Raw genomic sequence first — 22,030 nt, 5'->3', positions numbered from 1 at the left:
ATTAAGGTTTTGTCAGAATGAGCAGTGAATACAGATTATTAGACATAATCTACTCTGTATTACACCCGTCCTACAATGGCTGTTATTTTCTTGTGGCGGATTCCAGCAGAATGCAGGTAATTCAGCAAAAGATGAGATATGAGAGATGTGCCTCAGTCATACATTGTGATATTGAACTAAAACACCCGGCATGTGAAATACTCTCAGCTCCTTATCTGGTAAACCAGTATTGAATCCTAGCAGTTTTAAAGAGAGAGAGATGCATTCACTGTTGGAGACACAATGGAGCGACTCCCACTGTATAAATCCTGCAGTCCACAGCTGAATTCACAATAACTTTGCAGAAAGATGAGAAATATGTTCCAAACACAGCCATTAACAGCTTAAATGGACACAGTGATATCAGATGGCTTCAACTTGAAGGTCTGTTAGCAGCAAAAAACATGGCGCAGTGCAGTGGTGGAATGTAACTAAGTACATTTACTCAAGTACTGTACTTAAGTACAAATTTGAGGTACTTCTTTTACTTTTCATGCCACGTTCTACTACTCTGCTATAATTGAGAGAGAAATATTGTACTTTTTACTCCTCCACATTAATCTGACATCTTAAGTTACTAGATACTTTACAAATTAATGTTATTTAGTTCATAAAATCTGATGTTTTATTATAAATGAAACTACCCAACAATATAACGGCCTACAAGCACAGCTGAAATGATTAGACCATCCTTTCCAGTTTCTAAAATGGGAGGATTTTTCTGCATTGACTACTCTTGCTTTTAATACTTTAAGGCCATTTTCCTGATGATACTTACATACTTTTACTTAAGTAACATTTTCAGTGCAGGACTTTTACTTGTGACAAAGTATTTTTACAGTGTGGTACTTTTACTTAAGTCAAGGATCTGAATACTTCTCCCACCACTGGTGCAGTGTGAGGGCGCGCCTGTGTGACCGAGCATCATTAAGCCTGGACACAGAGGCGGCAGAGGAAGAGGTGGAAGGAGTCAGGACTGACGATCACAGAGGGGAAGTGCCGACTGCAGATCTCCCAGGATTAAGAAGCAGCAAAAACAGGAGATTATTAAAAATAATAAGGGCCCACCTCTGCCTTGCTCTAATGATGCACGCACGCACACCGCAGTCACATTAAGGCTCTGGCGGTGGAAATACTTCAGTTGATGAGGGACCGCAAGTCATCTACTTTGTTTACTGTGTAGGCCAAGTGTATTGGAAATGAGGGGGAAATGATCTATTCTTGTGTGGGCGGGACGTTTTTCTTTCAGGTAGAGATAGCCGGACAAACAAAAACCTCCAGAGACTCTATTGCCCTCAGTTCAGCTATATAGATAGATACTGTACATTGTATAGTTATAATGAAGCAGAGCTATCCATTTAAACGCACCTACTCTCATTTATTTGTATTAGATATTATTCATGAATCAAATATAGCATCAATAGGCCTTTTGCTATTGATTAAATGGATGAATTAAAATGAAATTCTATTAAATTATAAGTTCCATTAAACATATTACATTGGATATGAATAAGCCTGAGGAAAAGCGTGTACAGGCTTCAATGATTATCCTAAATCTGATGACTTAGCAGTCAACCTGATACAAGCTAGACTTTATTTTCACTCCAATCCACTTTAGTGCAGTAACACAAATCTTCATTCCAGTAAGTAGGGCCAATAAAGAAAAGTAAACACAATTAACCCCCCAAAAAAAGTTACACAGTGCAAAGGGGAAATTAATCTGCGGCAGTGGGAAAGTTAACAAGCATTAGACAAGTGTTAAATGCATTGCACCTCTGCAAGAACCAGAGAAATAAAAGTGAACGGGCTTGAAGAATGGTTGTAAAAAAAAAAAAAATCCTTTGTTATGCTGATTTTTTTCCATTCCAGGAGGAATGTTTTGATAGATGTAGTGGTGGACGGGTCAGAAATATTGAGCCAGCAAAAGGTGGGGTTGCAAGGCTTAAACATGTTTTGTGTATGCTATTACAGTAAGTGACTGGCCCAGAGGTTTCTGTTGTTCCTTAAAAACGAGAGCACTGGTGCCCTCTAGTATTCAAAACAGTGACACACAGGGATGTAGAAAATGGCAGGGAAAGAAACTATAAATGTAACTTTTCTCTCTGTTATTGTTCTTACACTTTAAGTAACCCAATATTCATTATTTTATTTCATATTTTACTTGTTTTTATTCCTCCCATTGAAGCAATTTGTAAACTCACAAAGATAAGAGTGGTATAAATAAAGTTCATTCTGATAGTGACTCGTCAGTTGGTCTGGATAATTGCCTGATAAGACCAAATCCAGTCTAATCATTATATGATGATGTTATTGCTCAGTTCAACCAAATAGAGAGGACAAAAGACACCACTTGTGTTTTGTACAATTCATCTTAGTAATATAAAAACAGGATAGGCCTTTTGATAGCGGGCTCCTGGCGAATATTTTGCTCCAGCAATGACGCTGCTGAAACAAATTGTTTCATCCACAGTTCCTGATAGAGAGTTTCCATCAAGTGTGCCTGGCTCCACAGCGAGGACTGTTCCTATCAGGAGCAGCAGAGCCGAGGGCTTTTTCTAGGAGAGTCAGCACTGTGAAGAGACTCTTGTGTGAGTGATGAGTCTGCCTGAGGACAAAGGGCCAATGTTCTCAGGCCCTGGGATTGGTCTTAATGTGGTAAGGCGCTCCGGAGCCAGAATCAAGCCCTAAAGCGCCTTGATGCTCATATATTGTCTTTATCAGTGGCCATCCATGCAGTCATGGAGGGTGAGGACCATTGAAGTCTGGCCTTTGATGGCACCTAAATCACTGATATCATCTGGTGGAGTCAGCAGGGCGAGATGAGGTTGGCAACAATTTTTTTTGTTTCATGAAAAAAAACACTGTAAAAAGACAGAACATACAATTACAAAGCTGCTTGAAACATTGTTTTTAACCTTGGAACCTTTAGAAATAGATTTCATTTGTATTTTATGGGTTAGGGTTGTACACAATACATAGAATATATATTTCTTATGGAAGTTTAAATGTAATCCTATAGTAATGATATTATTGGTTAGTTATGCTATTTTGTGTCATGCAATACAAGTCCGAGTATGTGCACTTTTTTAGCATTTTAAGAGACTACTTTTATATTACATATTGTTTGTCTGATTGTTTTATCCTTTATATTTATTATTTTATCTTTTATCTTTTATTTATCTTATAATCTTTTATTGCACACTAGTTTTAACACAGCCTTAAAAGCATGCCACCTTGCATAAATTCATAGGCCTATTATAAATACAGATTTTCTTCAAATATTTGAGTCTTCCTAAAAATCATCTGAAATTTTACTAAAAAAATCTAGCCATTATATACAAACTGATATATTCTCCTTTATTTTATTTATTTTTTAACATTTAATTAATTTAAACTAATGTTTTACCATTCAGTTGCAATAACCACTAGGTTACTTCAGTCCTTCCACTAGGGGTCCGTATGGCGCATTTGAAGCTGCTGACTCTGCACTAGAAGAAATTTCCCCAAACCCGGAAGCCGTTCAGAATCGGCCGTGACTGCTATTCATTCGGGCTGCTGCGATTTAAATCAGCCTCTGTTAAGATATCCCTTCATATCGGGTGACCGGTATATTCGCGTGTAGATAGATAGATAAAGGAGAGCAAGCATGGCTGGTCGGCTACCGGCTTGTGTTGTTGACTGTGGCACAGGGTAAGTGATAACAATAGACGGCTAGTTAGCGTTAGCTTGGCTTTAATAGACGGCTGTCAAACTTCCAGCTAACGCCCAGTCTAGCTGAGTAGCTTCAAAGATGCTAACGTTTCTTTAGCACATCTGATGTCTTGTTTATTCTTATGTTGTCTTTGAAGCCATGGTTAATGCTGTAAATTAGCAGGCCAAAGTACCGAACCGCTTCACGTTGCATGGTTTTATTCTCAATGCAGCGGTATCGTTGGAATTAGCTGCTGCTAGCTACCCACCCAAGCTAATGTTACTTCCTGGACAATCCTTATAGCAGAAATCATATTATCAAGATTATTTTGGGTGTGACTACCATGGTGTATAATAGGTTACTACCCAGCCAATAGTTAAACCATAGAGAAGCAACTGTAACTCAGCATTTATCCTTGTTTTGTTTCCTTTTTTAGGTACACAAAGCTTGGTTATGCAGGAAATACAGAACCACAGTTCATCATACCTTCATGTAAGTAAATTACTCATACAGGTAATCAGTGGAATCAGACACTACAGGTGAATATGGAAAATATGAATAGATATCACCCTGTAACTTACCCCAGTTGATACAGTCGTTTTTTGGTTTCTTTTTAGGTTTTCTGAAATGTTATGTTTAAATATGCCGATGATGCATTATCTTATTAAATATGCACTAATACATACATTAAATACATATATTTGAGGAACAGGAGTCTGAACCTTAGATAAAACCAGGTTCAAAATAAGTTTTAAGTAAAAAAAATAAAAATAAAATCCCCAAAAAATAAATAAATATATATATATATACTCTTTTTATTGTATCTGCTCTTTAAAAAAAGACATTACCTGAATGTAGCGGATTCTGAACACCGCATACAACAGGCAAAAAAAAAAGAAGGAAAAAAAAGCAGCGGCCGGAAAATCAACAAGTAACATCAGTAGGCAGTAATCGATTATGGTCTGTCACTGCATCGATGCAGAATCGTCTAGGTCCACATTGCGATGCAGGATTGCAAGACCTGGCAGCACGTCACTCCAACTCTCATCCACCTTCACTGGCTCCCAATTGAGTCCCGCATCAAACATTAAATCCACCTTCTCACCTACAAATCCCTCCATGCCCTGGCCCCACAGTACCTCTCTGACCTCCTCCATCCATACACCCCACCCCGAAACCTGCGGTCCTCAGACACTGGCCTGCTCTCCATTCCCCACACCTTCTGAGACAGAGCCTTTAGTGTTGCAGCCCCATCCCTCTGGACCACCCTCCCTGCACATATCCGAAATGCTACATCCGTGGACATTTAAAAAAAACAACTCCTTGTTCACCACAGCCTACAACCTCCTTTAGCTTAGCCACAGTAATTCTGTAAAGTGTCCTTGGGTTTCTTGAAAGGTGCTATGTAAATAAAAGTTATTATTATAATGATTAATTTCAAAACCCTTAACTGTGAAAACGTGATATTTTTGCTGAAGGTTATCATACAGGGTTTCCACAGGGTCTTAAAAAGTCTTAAATTTGCAGAAGTATTGTGTTTTGGGTCTTAAATCATTTCAAACAGGTCTTAATTTTCGTGACGTCCATGCAACACTACCTCTAACGCTCAGTTTTTCTTATTCTGTGGGGTTGTAGTTCTTTCTTTTGCTAGTCCAGATATCATTTTGCTGTATTACGAATAAAAATGAGACCCACATGCAATTCATATTGCAGCCGATCAGCTTTCGTGTTATTGGCGCAAGTCTCTTTCAGATTTTACCACAGACATAAAATGGATTTTATTCTTCAGCTATGGGGAAGTGCAAGTTTAGCGATACTGAAAAAACTGAATTTAGGGCTTAGTTCATTCATAATGGCCTTAAAAAGGTCTTTTAAAAAAAAGTCTTAAATTTGACTTGGTGAAACCTGCAGAAACTCTGTCATACCGGCCCATGCCTAAGCTCTACACTTTTTCATGATCACGTCCAGGTATCGCAATCAAAGAATCAGCCAAGGTCGGGGACCAGGCCCAGCGCAGGATGATGAAGGGTGTTGATGACCTGGACTTCTTCATCGGGGATGAAGCCATCGACAAACCATCATATGCAACGAAGGTAGACCGGAGTGTTGAAATGAACCGCATGGGATGTTTTGTTTGTGAAGCAGTCTGATCAGAGACTTGACGTTGTCCCCTCTTCACTTCCAGTGGCCCATCCGTCACGGGATAGTGGAGGACTGGGATCTGATGGAGAGATTTATGGAGCAGATCATCTTCAAGTATCTGCGGGCAGAACCTGAAGACCATTACTTCCTTTTGGTAAGACCAGAGCTGTATACAATATCAAGAGTTACAGCCTGAAATGCACATCAAAATGGCATCGAGACAGGCGAGTACCAGGCAGTGTTTCTTTTATTTTCTACTTAATTATTTCTGACTGTCTGTCTGATTTTTACTACCAAAAGACGTGTCTAATTTCCTGAAATAAAAACAAACGGGAAAGAATTTTTTTGTAGCGTAATTGAAGTTTCTCTTAATTGCATTTGTCGACCTTTGCTAGAAAACAAAATGTAGAAATAGTGGCTTAAAGTCATTCTGTGTTAACATCCGTTTTCTCTCTCTCTCCCTCTCCCTCTCCAGACAGAGCCTCCCCTCAACACACCAGAAAACAGAGAGTATACAGCAGAGATCATGTTTGAGTCGTTCAATGTCCCCGGCCTCTACATTGCTGTTCAGGTAAAACCTTACAGCACCTGAAATCAACACTTGCCTTCAGCCACACAGCCAGTCAGTATTTATTTTGCCTAAAGTCTTCCAGCCATAACTACAAAAGCCATTTTGGGCACATTTGAAACCAAATTTGTGGGCTGTAGATAGAATGAGGTAGTGATTCAGAGGTTCAATGAGGAAATGGCAATTTTCACTTCTTCTTTTTTTTAAGTTTCACAGTCTGTTTTTAAATGTCCTACTCCTGCACAATGTCATTCAGTATTTCTAATAGTTCAGTGTCCCCCCCACGAAATGGAACTGACACCTTGCTGCAACACAAACAAATATATTTATTCACCTCTATTCACACACACAATGAGGCATATTTTCAGTTGTGATTGAACTGTATTTTTTGAGTTACTACATAGGCCAACTTTGATATTGACATATAGGCTAAGCATTCTGTAGCAAATAACAATAAACCCACTATTAATTACATTATCTTAATGCAGTGTAACTACTTCAGCATGTAAATAATGCACCTAAAATACAAACGTTCTCCGACATTCACTCTAACAATGCAGCCCTATTTCTGATACCGTGGGGGGCCGCCACAGTCAAATCAACCTAGAGGAAACACTGTAGTTGTTGCCACATGGTTACCTGAGACAGTGTTTTGAACCAGTGAATCTTTACTGTCTCGACCCTAACGACGTCACCTTGCAGGGTTTTTCCATGCCATTGTAAGCTATAGGTGCAGAACCTAAAAGACTTTCTCAGATCTAATGATTGGAGTTGGACTTCTTCAGCAAGTTTTGTCTTTAAGGTTTTTGAGTGTTATGTATTTATGCTCTGCTCTAGTTTTTCCAAGTTTTCTGGTCACACAATTCGGTTCGATTACGATTATCCTGTCAATGATTGGATATCAAGATGCCTCGCCTCCTCAATGTTATTATATATTGCTACACATGGTTTTCATCAATAAATTCAAGCAGTCAGTTATATATGAACTCCCATTTTAATTGCATCTGCTCTTAAAAAAGACACTTCCTGAATGTAGCGGAGTCTGAGCACAGCAGACAACAGACAAAAGGCAAGAACTAAAAAAGCAGCGGCCGGAAAATCAACAAGTAACCGATTATAGGCAGTAATCGATTATGGTCTGTCACTGCATCGATGCAGAATCATCATGATGCAATGATACATTTCAACACCCCTAATATGGTGATAACAGTCCAAAATGATGTGAAAAAGAGAGGCAAAACTACCACAAAGGAACATAAACCAACTACAGAGAGATGCCAAATGACCACAGAGACCCCAAAACAACTCCAAAGGAAAACAAAAATGACCTAAAGAGAGACACAACACGACTACAAAGAGAATCAAAGAGACATAAAATGTACGGGGGAATTGCTTTTTGTTTTTAAATTGAAAAACATGAACGTTTTCTTGAGGAAGGACGCCTAAACTCCTCGCCAAATACCCGCATCTAAGTCTTCCACGAACCGAGGGAAAACGCAGGACAGTAATAATTCCGTTTTATTAAACGTCTGATTTTCTTGCATCAGGCTGTCCTGGCGCTGGCTGCCTCCTGGACATCCAGACAGGTGGGAGAGCGGACACTGACCGGGACTGTGATCGACAGCGGAGACGGAGTCACACACGTCATCCCAGTGGTGAGTGCCGCAATTTCCAGGTTTTATTGATTTGCTCCTAACTCGTTCTCAACCCTAAACTTGTAAGTAAAGTTTATCTATATAGCACTTTTCACAGATAAAACTCACAAAGTGCTTCACAATGAAGTGAAATACAATAAATAAAAGACATAAGATTATAAAGGGAAAACATAGGTACATAAAATCAGAAAGCCCTTGTCTAACTAAAAGCCTTTTTGAATAGCAAAGTCTTCAACTGCTTTTTTTAAAAATCCACAGAGTTATGAATAGCGTAAAGAGAGGGGCAGTGCATTCCATCACCTGGGTGCCACTGCCTTAAAATGATCGATCTCTGGTTTTAAAATGAGTGCTGGGGACCACTAACGGGGTTTTTCTTATCTCAGAATGGGCCTTTGGGGACGGGGGGGGGGACTACGCACGACAGTAAGGATGATCGGTCTGCATACAGAAAGGCAATGAGTCTGTGTTACCTTAATTGACAGAAAGCTATGCATTTTGCTGTTATTTCTGACAATTTGATTAAAACATTATGTAAATAAAACCCCAATTTACAAAACTCTTAAAAATATTAGTATTCAAATACTGCCGTCAAAATCACCGGGAGAGTCTGGTGCTGACTCTGGAGATAAAACTGAGGTCAGCGCTGATATTCAAGTTTATGTTCTGCTTGTTCAGCATTGTTTGATAAAATTGATAAATGCTCTTAAACACATTTAGAGAGGATTTGAATTGCTATTTTTACTCTCAGTTCTTATCATTTTGGTGCTGGTGGTTTTCCTTGGGGGCTGGCTGCCAGAAATTCCTCTATGCAGGAAACGCCCTGATTAACAACCAACTTGTGCGTCGCTCTGTTTCCAGGCTGAAGGCTACGTCATCGGGAGCTGCATCAAGCACATCCCCATCGCTGGTCGAGACATCACGTACTTCACCCAGCAGCTGCTGAGGGAGCGAGAGGTGGGCATTCCTCCGGAGCAGTCCCTGGAGACGGCCAAAGCTGTCAAGGTCAGTGTTCTTTTCTGCCATCTTTAATAGGGCTGCACAATTAATCTCCATTTTATCCAAATCACAATATGGACTGGTGCAATATCCAAATCACAGGGAGGGGGCGCGATATTTGTCAAAGGTAAAATATGTGTCAAACCATTCTAAATGAAGTAATGTGGTGCTGCAGAGACATCCTGGCCTACAGATCCTACCCCACAGATCCTGGCAAAAATCACACTATCATCATTTTCATTTTTTAAATAAAAATGAGAATAATTATCCAAAAATCATCATTCCCTGGAATATGCTGAATCATATGTCAATTGCAAAAATATTTATCTTCTTAGTATCAAACACTCACTTCCTGTGGGTTTGAAAGGTGGAGAAATGTGTGTAACAAACAAGACCTTTTGTTAATTTAACATTCTAGCCTCACCTGGTGCAGCTCAGTATAAAGCTCTTTAGCTCACATAGGAACAAGTAACCATTAGATGTTGTATTGTAGTCAGTTTAAGGACCTTATGTTCTTTCACTTTCAGTCATGCTTCTTTACTGAAACCTGCAAAATAAAAAGGCGCCATAACAGGAAGCGATACACTCCCCAGATGATACTGGTTTTGTTAGTGTTATCATGGATTCCTCAGCCTGTCCACTAGATGTCAGTGCAGCTACAGAAGCATATCACTCACTGCAAGTTTTAAACAGAAAGATGTTCACCTCACGCAAGCATTTAAGAGTCAAAACATCTGAACCATTATATATTTAATACATTATTAATCCATATATAACCAAAAGTTCTATATTACATTTGGTTTTGTTGGTTTTGTCTTCTTGCAATCCCACCACATTGCTTTAGCATCCTCTCAAAGTTGTACAATATTGTTTTATTATTTTTTTTTAGGAGCGCTATAGCTACGTCTGCCCCGACCTTGTTAAGGAGTTTAACAAGTACGACACAGATGGCTCCAAGTGGATCAAACAGTACACGGGCATCAACTCCATCTCCAAGAAGGAGTTCACCATCGATGTTGGCTACGAGCGCTTCCTGGGGCCCGAGATCTTCTTCCATCCGGAGGTTTAATCCAAAGTCTTTTAAGATATATTGCTGTTGCTGCTGATAGATGATGCAGCCTAAAGTGTCAGCTTGTCGGAGTGAAAAATGTGTTGTTGTTTTTTTTATCAAGCGGAATTCCTTGCCTTGAAACTTACTATCTTTTTTTGCTATTTGGTCTCGTCCAGTTTGCCAACCCAGACTTCACCCAGCCGATCTCAGAGGTGGTGGACGAGGTGATCCAGAACTGCCCCATCGATGTCCGACGTCCACTGTACAAGGTACAGAAACTCTACAGCTGCTACGGTGCCAGTAACGGTTAGTCTGTGTTTCTGTTTTTATATCGGCGTCTACCTCCTCTGTGTGTCGCAGAACGTCGTGCTCTCCGGGGGCTCCACCATGTTCAGGGACTTTGGCAGACGCCTGCAGAGGGACCTCAAAAGGTCTGTGGATGCACGACTGAAAATGAGCGAAGAGCTGAGCGGCGGCAAGTTGAAGGTGAGGAAAGAGGATGAAGATTAGTCTCCAAAAAACCTTTTGAAATGCATTAAACGTATACAAAAGTACTTGGTGTTATTCAAGCCTATTATTAGTCTGGCATTGCCAGACCTTCCTCCACAGCGCTGCGGAGGTGGGTCTGTCTAGTCCACACAGCATTCTGGGATGGTAGAAAATGCTCTGGTTAATTGGCATTTCTTTAAACCAATAACAATCGTCTTGGGCGGTGCTAAGCCCGGACACGGTGTCTCTGCAAAAACTGGGAAGGAACTTGTTTTGGTGGAATGTGTACGTTCAAAAGTAGTTTTAGTCGTGAGACAGAAAACTCCGATTGGACAGATAGTCTAGCTAGCTGTCTGGATTTACCCTGCAGAGATCTGAGGAGCAGTTAGACAGACAGACAGACAGACAGACAGTCTAGCTAAAAAAGTTTTTAATACAGACGGGCAAAAACAAAAAGGCACTTGAATAATGTAAAATGTTTTTTTTCTTCAGAAAAGTTTACAGGAAGTGGTGTTTTTTTTTTTTCTCTCTGTTTTGCAGCCCAAGCCCATCGATGTGCAAGTGGTCACTCATCACATGCAGAGGTATGCGGTCTGGTTCGGAGGATCAATGCTGGCGTCTACTGTGAGTATCAAAACAGTGTTTTCAGCTTCTCTAACAACACGTATTGTTTAGTTTTGACATCGGCACATAATTACAATAGAATCTTTGAAAGTTTTCACTTGGAAAAAAACAGTAAATGGCAAAAATGTTCCCATAAGCCCCAGACTTTGGTAAACCTTTGTCTAGGGCTAGGTACCGAATTTTGCTTTTAAGGCACTGACCGAATTGCCTCTAAAGTATCAAATTCGTCATTCAATACCCATTTTCAATACCTAAGGAGCAAATCTCATCAGCGTCAGTGAGCCAATAGGCATGCAGCATGCTTCTACTAAGATCTTATAATGTTTGTGATTGGCTGTCTAGCGTTATGCGTTGAAGGGTCACGTAGGTAAAACTCTACGTTACACAGAGATGGGGCTCACGTAGTAGGAGCTAAAAAATAAATAACCAGTATTGAATATTTTTAAACGATACCCAGCCCTGCCTTTGTCAGACTGAACACACGCGCACTCTCATATTTTTATTGAAATGTATTGAAAATGTTGTGGTACAGGATATAAAGTCCTCTATTCCAGACTCAAACAACACAAAAACAATGTAAACTAATTTGAAGCACACAATCATTAGATGATTAAAAATGACTTGCATTTCATAAATAGGTACAAACAATAAATCAAACAAATACATTACAAACAAGCTTTATATATATGTTACAGTAAACATGACATCTTTTGACAGACAAAATGTATCTAACCTGTGCTTTTACCGCACAAAGTGTGAAGAAATTCCTTCTCTTTTCAGACATGCATGTTCTGGGGTAAAGTGTTATAGAATTCCCTCGTAAATCATACCTATTGTTCCAAAACTAAAAGATGGGCTCAACCGTTACATCATATATTCCATGTACGAGCTTATACACCTGAATTATATCTCCCCTGTATCTCCTGTATACAAGAGTCTCAATCTTTCTTCATAAGGCATATTTTTCATTCCTGGGATTAATTTAGTAGCTCTTCTCTGGACCTTTTCAATTTATTCTACATATTTTAATTTATATAGACACCAGACTGAGCTAGCATATTTAAGATGGGCTCTTACCAGAGATTTATACAATGGTAAAAATATATCCTTGTGTAGATTTGAAAAGTTCTTTTAATTATTGCAATCCTAGATGTTGTCTTTACTTCTGAAATGGGAAAGGAAATGACCCTAACGAGGACCATTTCTGTTTTGGCAGCCTGAGTTTTACCAAGTGTGCCACACCAAGAAAGACTACGAGGAGATCGGGCCGAGCATCTGCCGCCACAACCCCGTGTTCGGAGTCATGTCTTAGGGCGTCGGGGGACGGCATTCAGCGGGGGCCGAGGAAAACTGAGAAAGCGCCCTAAGACCTCACATGCTGTGGAAGTCCCATGAGCCTTTGCACGGATGCTCCCGACAGACCTGTTCATTCGGATAAAGCAGTGGACCAAACAAACTGCCAAAATAGCGGCAACATCCTCACAAATTAGAGGAAGGAGGTGACTCAGCCCAAAGGATCCTTCAAATAAAATGTTTACTGCAAAGTAGGTTAATAATAGGTGATAAATCTTTAATTTCTGCGTGCCTCGTATATGTACTTATAATATCCTCACAGGGTTGTAATATGTAATTAATCAACATGAGTCCTGTATAAATGCACTTCTCTGTGTATATGGGTTGGGTTCTTGCTATATGTTATATACTGTAAAAGAAGCAGGACATGCTTAGCTAGATCATTTTCCACAAACTTCATTGAATAAAACACCTTTTGATCATTAAGTCATCAAATGGGTGCTACATACCCCAAAAAACAATCACCAGATATACTGACCATTATTTCTGTCTCTTTTTTTTGAAAATGTCCCTCAGTACCTGGATGGAATATTTATTTGAATTTAGATTATTACAACAAGTCAGGCATTTAAAAAATAGTATTAATCTGTTCAAATAATTTCCCCCAGGTTTAATTGTGTTTAAGTCTTCGTCACCGCTTTCCTTGGACCTTTTTTTTTTCATTTGTATTAATCATCTCTTGACCAACCTGTCTTTTAAAAAGAAAAAAAAAAGAAGTCATAATAATATATGAACATGCAGTTTGAATGACTGTTGTTGGACCATCACTGTTGCCTAGATCTCAGTTCTACTGGATAGCCTTGTACTGTACCAAATCTGGATTTCAATGCTGGCATTCCAATAAATGCCAAGGAGACATTTCTACAGTTGTGATTTCTGTTTTTCAAGTTTCCCAGAATGCCATGATTATATGCCTCTTTGCATCCATTCTCAACATAACACCGCTATAATTATGTGAGGGGAAACCTCCCCCCCCCCCAAACACTGTACTGTAACTGTATCCCTTTAAAGTGACCACTGCATGATGTAAGAGTTTATTTCCATTGAACCACTCCATGCCCCTGATTGGTCAGTATGGCGAGGAAATGCGTTGTCCAGAGGCTTGTGTTTGTCATGGTGCTCACTTATTTCTCGCAGCAGAAAAGTAACGGACACATGGAGTTAACAGTTATTTAGTGAATCTGAATTTATTCTATGTATTTGAATAGGATATGCTGTAGAAAGCTAAGAAAAGGAAAAGTGCAGATTTGCAGCTATAAAAAAACAAAAGGCGAACAGACTGAGAAATGTCTCCTGCTGAGAGGCTGAAGGTGCTCCTCTTCTTGGCTTTGTTCTTCGGAGCGACAGGATTTCTGTTCACACTGGTGTCCTGTGGGACCGAGTACTGGCTGCTGGCGGCCCAGTCCTGCAGCCGGCCGCGGGAACGCCATGGAGGGAGTGGCCTGAGAGAGGGGAAGAGCAGCACCGAGGTATTTAAACTCAACACTTAGAAGTATGTTTGGGTAGCTTGTTTCAAACACGGAGGCAACCCAAGAAATGCTTCAGAACAATTAAAGCAAATTAGGAAAATAAAATAATTTAAAATGTAAGAAAAATAAGATAAAACATTGACCACAATACACTACTAGATAAGGAATGCGGTATTTCAGTAAAACCACTAATACAAATAATTGTGATTTCTAAGAATGAAGTCATTAATAGAAAAGTTTATACTTTTATTTTTTTATACTTTATTGTAAGAGTGCAGGAGTTAACATACAACACAATATGAAAACATGTATACACCTACATATAACCTTAGAATAAAAAGGAATATTTATGGAAAGTAACTGCGTATATTTTCTCCAGGACTGTACTAGTCTGTGGTACTTGCACTTTACGTATTTCAATGTGTGCTACTTTATACTTCTACTCCACTACGTTTCAGAGGGAAATATTATGAAGACTGTGATCAAAACGTCATGTCCGTGTAGAATGAAAGAACAACTGAATGAGATGGCAGTGTGTATTATTTTGTCTTTATCCAATGCATACAGAATTGACTTAAATTCTTAGACACTAAACACAATGTGCAGCACAGAGGTCAAACGTTCATTACTCATACAAAAATAACAGCAAACTCCTTTAGCCGTTACTTTGTGGCCCAATTGTTAGAGCATTTCGTTAAATGCAGTAAAGTGGAGTCTTATTTCATGAACGCACATGGAATTTCCTGTTGGCTGCAGTTCACCGGCTTCACTTTACACCATCAATCAAACACTGTCTATTTACAGAAAGCTGATGGCCACACATTCTCTGCAATCTGCTGTTGTAGTTCTGCAGCAGACTGTGGACACTCGGACACCGGTTGAGTCTGGCTTTGTAGTTTAAACGCTATTATTTAGCATTATTTAGTTAGTCCAAACTCTACTACAGTGACATAATCTTCATATGTATTTATGTATGTATGTATATACTACATCATATGTATACATATGACTTATACAGTGACTTATGTCACTGTAGTACAGTAATACATCCCCCCCACACACACACACACAGACACACATATATATATATATATATATATATATATATATATATATATATATATATATATATAGAGAGAGAGAGAGTAGTGCAGTATTTATTTATTTAATAGTGGATTATAATGCTGTTCATTTTCTCAGGGATCATGTAGCCCACTGCACATCGAAGTATGTAGTATGAGTGTGTGTGCATGCTGAGGGTACCTGAAAGTGCTCTGTGTGTGTGTGTCTGTCTGTGGGAGTGTATGATAGAGTGAGGGTGTTTGGAAATGCTCTCCCTGTGTAAGTGTGTGTGTGTGTTAGGTAGATGGGGGGGGAAGGCATATTTATTTATTTATATCAATGTTTATTTTTGTATCTGTTTTCATGACAGTTTTGTGTATGTTTGTGTATCTGCACTTTGACCACCAGAATTTCCCTATTTTGGGAGAATAAAGATGACCTTGACCTTGACCTTAAGACCCTGTGAAAAGGAGAGGTCCCTTTTGGTTTTCTGATTCCTCAGGTTATAGATGGTGTGAGGATCTTCCATGAGGGCCTGTTTTGGCGCTGCTCTTTCATGGCTGTTTCAAATGAACACTCTATATGGGACATTTTGATCCGTGAGAACCTCAGACTTCTATGATGACATTGTATTTCCAATTTGCTTTGCAAACAACAGCATTACAAATGCCTCCTCCCCTTCAGCAAATCAGCCGCCATCAAAGGTCTGCCATGCTGCATTCCTCTTCCCGTTTCCTGTCAATGAGCGATCGCAGCTGGAGCCACACAGTTTCCCCACGCAACCGTATGAACATCACTCTGCCATCGGTACCTATTGGTTATTTATTTTCACACGATTGCAATATTATCTTTTATGATGTACAAGGGCTCATTTTCCTTTTCCTCTCAGTTTATAGGACTTTCTGGAGCATCTTCCTCGCCACAGGCTTGGCTGCTGTCGTCCTCAGTGTATTTGTTGTCATCTGTGCCGGCCCACTGATCAATCACAGACTCTATAAAGTGGGCGGGGCCCTTCTGCTTTGTGGCGGTAAGAACCAATTAGCTAAAACAAAGTCATTTTTTGGCCTCAACACAAACAGATCTCTCTAAAGACATGACAATATTGGCTGCAAAACAGGAGACGTGTGAAGCTGTGGTGGAGAATAGGTCACTGAACAAACTGCTATCTATCATGGATAACCCCAACAACCCCACACACACACACACACACACACACACTACTACCACAGGCAATAAAACTTTTTTAACACTTCATCCCTGAGTGTTAGACAAGACTCGTATACAGTAACACAATACTGCACTAAGTGCAACTTGCACAAAGATAGGTTTGACTCATATCTTTATAAATATTCTTTAAGTAGTTTCCATTTATACGTACATTTTTATTCCTAATTTGTAAATACGTTTGTACATTCTTTCCTTTGTATCTTTATTATTTAAATATTTGTTCTTGTAGTCTATCCTATTTATTATTTCTTGTATATTCTGTATGTGTGCTGTGTGTCTGATATTTTGCTGCTGTAGCACTGAAATTTTCCAATTTGGGATCAATAAAATTTATCTAATCTAATCTAATCTAAGGACATGACCATTTTAAGGAATGAAATAAGATCTATATTGAATGAGGCTCAGCTTGAAGTTGAAGTTTGGTTTTATTTTGAAAGTCTGCTGTTGGGCAGAATCTACTGGTTAGGTGTCTCATTGCTTACAGCTGAGCTTAATAGGTGTCAGTTTGCTCAAGCACAGGTGTGTCTGAGAGGAGACCCCATCAATCTTTATGTATCAAATATCAATTATTTGGAGGAAAGATTTGAGCACTTTTGAAATACAACTGTGGATGATTAGAAATAAAAGTATAAAATGACAAATTACAGACTCTATAAAGTGGGCGGGGCCCTTCTGCTTTGTGGCGGTAAGAACAAATTAGCTAAAACAAAGTCATTTTTTGGCCTCTACATGAACAGACCTCTCTTAAAACATGACGAGACTATTTTAAGGAATGAAATAAGATCTATTGAATGAGGCTCAGCTTGAAGTTCAGTTGACACAAGTTTGGGTTTTATTTTGAAAGTCTGCTGGCAGAATCTACTTCTTAGGTGTCTCATTGCTTACAGCTGAGCTTAATAGGTTTGCTCAAGCACAGGTGTGTCTGATTGTATCAAATATCAATTGTTTGGAGGGAAGATTCAAACACTTTGAAATACAACTGTGGATGATTAGAAATAAAAGTAAAAAATGACATTAAATAAAAAAAAGACGGAACTGAAGTGAAGACATCTGCAGACAAATACATTGTTGAGTGCAGGAATGCAAAAAGGCAAAGTAAAGCAATTGTATTTATATAGCACATTTCAGCAACAAAGCAATCCAAAGTGCTTTACATAGCAAATAAAAACATTCATTAAAGACAATAGAAAATAAAAACAAGCTGAAATAGAATAAGGTATAAAAACAAAAATAAGAGTTACAGTGCAGTGCTAGATATGAACAAATTCTTGATTTCTTAAAAGGGCAGCATCAAACAGAAAAGTCTTCAGCCTTGATTTAAAAGAAGTGAGAGTTGCAGCGGACCGGCAGTTTTCTGGGAGTTTGTTCCAGATATGGGGTGCATAAAAACTGAACGCTGTTTCTCCGTGTTTAGTTCTGACTCCGGGGACAGAAAGCAGGTGGGGGGGGTGCAGCTGGTGGGGGGTGCAGCTGGTGGTCAGTTCACCACAGCTGCTTGTTCTCGATGTGTCTTGGATTGAGAAAATCAATAGGTCAGAACAAGAAGTAGCGTTGCCAGCATTTGTGGTCACAGAAAAAAACATTACGATAATGCATTCCGTGTTGTAATAATGGAAATGAGGAGTCCAACTATTGCCTAAGGGGTCTGTGCAGCAGCTTTTAGCCAAGAGTTCAGATTCTCATCATACTTTCTCAACCAAAAATATTTCTTGATTTAAATAAATAAAATACCAATTTTAACCCCTTAACACCTATCACTTATATTTCCTCTTAAGAAGCTTTCACACTATCTGACAGTGTTATATTTAGCTTTAGCTTGACTGCAATTCTTCAGTGAAGCTAAATCATAACACTACATGAATTATTCAAACCCAAGATTCTATATTTTTTTATGATTCAGCCTTGTGCATCATTTTATACACATTCCCTCAACATTCACCATATGTGGAATTTTTTTATCTATGTTTTGCTGCATGTCAATGGGGTTCAAGAGGTTAAAAACACAAAGATATACATATGTAAATGCATCTTTTTTCCCAGAGAAGAGCAAGGCAAATCTAAAGCGACTAATAAATATGTTTTTTAATTGTGTGGGGAAAGTGCAGTACTTAATTAAATTGAGAATCCGACTTTTGGGCTGTATTTATGTTTTCCCTTTCAAATGATGTTGCTCTATATATTGTTAAATGTTTTTCTCCAATTATTATTATTTTTAAAGGTCCAGTGTGTAACGTGTTTAGTTGTTCATTATCAAAATCTGTGTTGCCCGTTCACAAACTCATGAATATTTACCGCCACCATCAATTCCAAGTATTCCTATTGGCTTGAAATTTTACATTTGCATTCACACGAACTGGGGTAGATGCTCCATATTCATGCGCCATCTTTAAATATGTTAGCCGATAAGGGACATACAGGACATACTGCTCCGCCTTAAGCGTTTTCGCTGTCCCATGATAAACTCACAGGTGCTGCTAATGCTGCTAATGGGTATCGTAGCTTCCCGGCCCCGGCAAGTTTGAATAAGGAAACATGGAGGACCACATGTATTCAAAATCCAGTTTTCAGGGAACAGGAGTCTTCTTCTTCGCCCAGAAAAAGAAAAAGGATTTTGAAAAGATCAAGAGACCGGCTTTTTGAAACATGAAGGCTACCGTAGCTGTAATACGTACTGTGAACTGCGTGGTGCGAGAGAGTTGATTGTGATATATTATATCAACTCTAGATGGGAGAAATTCCCACACATTGGGGCTTTAATCAATCAGTCAAATTTGATATAAACTGTAAAATCACCATTAAATATGGTCTCAGTGCACTTTACAATTAAAGGAACACAATTGAACAGCATTAAAGCAATAAAAAAAAACACAAAACCAGCAACATAAGAGAATAAGTGAAGAAAGGTTTGTGAGGGACGAAGGCAATCATCAATTTAGATCTTATTCAGCTTAAACATGAATGAATACAAGAAAAGTTGCTCTTGACTGTAAAAGGTGGGCTAGATTGTTGGTGGCTGGTGCTCATTAGGTAACATTGGCTACAGCTGGGCAAAGTTTTTAAAAAGCCCCAGTTTGACTGAGCCCATGTTTACTGGTTCTGTGGAGACACCATCAGTCTCACTGTGTGTGTGTGTGTGTGTGTGTGTGTGTGTGTGTGTGTGTGTGTGTGTGTGTGTGTGTGTGTGTGTGTGTGTTTCTTTGGCTACCCTTTCCTATATCAGATTCAAAAGTGCCTTCACGTTTTAGACAGGGAGGTGGTTGCTTTTGTTGAAGCTCTTGGCTGAGCCTTCCCCCTCCTATCACTTAGGATTTCAGTTTGGAAAAAGGGTGGGAAGATTTCCCAGAGTTTATACTCTAGAGATGACTCAACATTTTCAACGAGGAGACCAAAGTTGACTAATCTTTTGAAAAGCTGGCCTCAAAACCTCACTAACCCATCACCCATAATCAATATCCTCAGTCTCAGCTGATCCAGGCACCTTCAAAATATAACCTCATGGCTGCCAAACCATTAGAATGGGATTGCTGTCTCTGACCATAAATCAAATGTATTGCTTGATGTCAGTTGACACAGAGAGAACTTTATTTGTGAGCCAACATTTGCCTCAAATTATTCTCTATGTAAGGGATATTGCAAAATAAGCCCCGGCAGATTAAATCAAGGGTGTTTGCAAAGACTTTGTGCTCTGGAAATGAATGAAATATTAATGTTTTAGAGCTGAAATGAAATGTTATATTCTGAATTCTGAAGTAGAAACTTGAATCTAGTTTAATAACAGTTGTCTCTGTGGCTGTCAGGGCTGTGTCTGCTGGCAGTGATGGTGATGTATCTGATGTGGGTCCAGGTCCTGGACACTCTGGAGCAGTTTGCCCACCATCAGAGAGTCTCCACCTGCCCCTCCTTCCACCTCAGCATCCAGCACGGTCCTTCATTCCTCCTCGCTCCGGTCGCTGTCTTCTTCTGCCTGCTGGCTGGCCTGCTCTTCATCCTGATTGGCCGAAGCATACAGGGGACACAGCTAGTTAAGATAAACAAAGTTCGGGTTTAGTCTAGTGCCATGATGCAAAAATATCATCCAAACTAAATATGGCAAGGTGGATCAGTGGTTAGCACTTCTGCCTCAAAGCAAGTTGGCACTGCAGAGTCTGATCCCCGGTCTGGGCAGAGTTTGATCCCCCGGTCTGGGCGGGGCCTTTCTATGTGGAGTTTGCGTGTTCTCCCCGTGTTGGCGTGGGTTTCTTCCGGGTGCTCCTCCCACCACAAAGACATGCATCCTAGGTAACTAGGACAATTAGCTGTCTGGCTAACACTGGCACATTTACAGAAATGTTGATTCATGTGCATTGTCCTAATAAAATACAACATTCATTAATTAATAAAAAATATGTTTTGTCCTAACCTGAGAGTTTAACCAGGCGTAGTACATGGAAAAACAGCAGTTTTCTATACTATGGGTGTGTAGTCTCTAAAAACTATTTAGAGGTTCATGCAACCTGATACTCTTCTAGGCAAAACATTACCCTCTACATTTATTTAACATCTTAAAAACGATACATTGTAATAGATTAAACCCATCAGAATATAAAGTTGGTAACATTAAAAGGCATTAGTAACAACAATCCAGTCATCTCTCTTGGCAGGAGCCATTCATAATGCATATTTTCTTTCACTTTGAATACTTGAAGTATTTTGCTGCTAATACTTGTGTTTTTCTTCTGAATCTAATGTAATAGCAAGTAGAGGACTTCCTGTTAAAAGGAGTATTTTAACACTGTGGATTTACCTCTTCTACTTACTGAAGTTAATGAATGTTATACTTCCACACTCATAGGCATAATTTACGGGGTTACAACCCCCCCAATAATCAAAACTGGCTGGGGTTATGAAGTCAAACGCTGTCTTTGATGTTAAGATGTGCATAATCCCTAAAATAAACATCCTGAAGCATGTGTAATGTTTTGAATCTGCAGAAAGTTTTGAACAATACAACAGATTAATTAATTATTATTATTATCATTATTAATAATAATAATAATATTTACATAAATAAATACATTTGCATGTAGAAAAGGCACAAATTGTTGCAGAACAACTTACCAGAATGCAGGAAATGAAGCGTTTGACGCTCAAAATTTCGTGTGGAATGACCCAGACACCACGGTTATAATTTGTCCCCCCTAATGTTGATATGTTATTTTCGCTAGATAAGTAGAGCTCTCAACAGCTTTAAGGAAAATCAGACAGAAAGACAGCAGTGGTCACACAGTGTGATTGACAAGTGGTCACTCAAACTGTATGCGTGGATCCATCCGACGACTTCCATCAGTGAGGATAATTGGAATCTTTAATTAGAAGTCGGCCATTACAAATGATTTTTTTTTTCTTCTAATCTATTTAACAGATCCCTGTGTGATTAATACTCCAACGCTCTCACTCTGCTTTTATTATAATTGATGAATCAATTTTGACAAAAGTGGAGAGACGAGGGCTGCCCGGTGTGTACGCTGAAGGATTGAGTAGATTGAGTTTGACTGTGCCTGCCTGTCATCAGGTTGAAGCTCTGAAATATTGGGTCAGAGGGACGGAGATAATAATAAATTAGACTGTCATAATCCATTTTCTGACAGGAGGGCCACTTCAGGGATACCTCGCAGTGTGGGTAAA

At 39.2% G+C, this 22,030-nt stretch overlaps 2 protein-coding genes and 1 long non-coding RNA gene across 3 annotated transcripts in view; 2 read left to right on the top strand and 1 right to left on the bottom strand.

The window, feature by feature from the left end:
* The first annotated feature begins 3,530 nt into the window (after nucleotides 1-3,530).
* Nucleotides 3,531-13,469, top strand: LOC120554404 (actin-related protein 3). The gene is made up of 12 exons (XM_039793298.1): nucleotides 3,531-3,729; nucleotides 4,167-4,222; nucleotides 5,699-5,823; nucleotides 5,916-6,026; nucleotides 6,348-6,443; nucleotides 7,988-8,095; nucleotides 8,954-9,097; nucleotides 9,981-10,154; nucleotides 10,319-10,411; nucleotides 10,503-10,628; nucleotides 11,172-11,255; nucleotides 12,472-13,469. Exons 1-12 carry the CDS (start codon nucleotides 3,686-3,688, stop codon nucleotides 12,565-12,567), a joined length of 1,257 nt encoding a protein of 418 aa, XP_039649232.1. The 5' UTR covers nucleotides 3,531-3,685; the 3' UTR covers nucleotides 12,568-13,469.
* Nucleotides 13,470-13,576: 107 nt separating this feature from the next.
* Nucleotides 13,577-21,278, top strand: LOC120554409 (transmembrane protein 182-like). Its single transcript, XM_039793308.1, has 5 exons — nucleotides 13,577-14,077; nucleotides 15,642-15,738; nucleotides 15,824-15,946; nucleotides 16,029-16,166; nucleotides 20,164-21,278. Exons 1-5 carry the CDS (start codon nucleotides 13,895-13,897, stop codon nucleotides 20,412-20,414), a joined length of 792 nt encoding a protein of 263 aa, XP_039649242.1. The 5' UTR covers nucleotides 13,577-13,894; the 3' UTR covers nucleotides 20,415-21,278.
* The window catches only part of LOC120554428, a 39,945-nt gene continuing 38,166 nt past the window's right edge, over nucleotides 20,252-22,030 (bottom strand). Inside the window, exon 3 of the long non-coding RNA XR_005638439.1 lies at nucleotides 20,252-20,354. This is a non-coding gene — a long non-coding RNA (uncharacterized LOC120554428). The remainder of the gene's footprint in view (nucleotides 20,355-22,030) is intronic.

The sequence above is a fragment of the Perca fluviatilis genome, chromosome 24, assembly GCF_010015445.1.
Source record: "Perca fluviatilis chromosome 24, GENO_Pfluv_1.0, whole genome shotgun sequence".
Taxonomy (NCBI): domain Eukaryota; kingdom Metazoa; phylum Chordata; class Actinopteri; order Perciformes; family Percidae; genus Perca; species Perca fluviatilis.
Note: the sequence above shows the minus strand (reverse complement) of the source record. Positions and strands in the feature narration are given on the sequence as shown.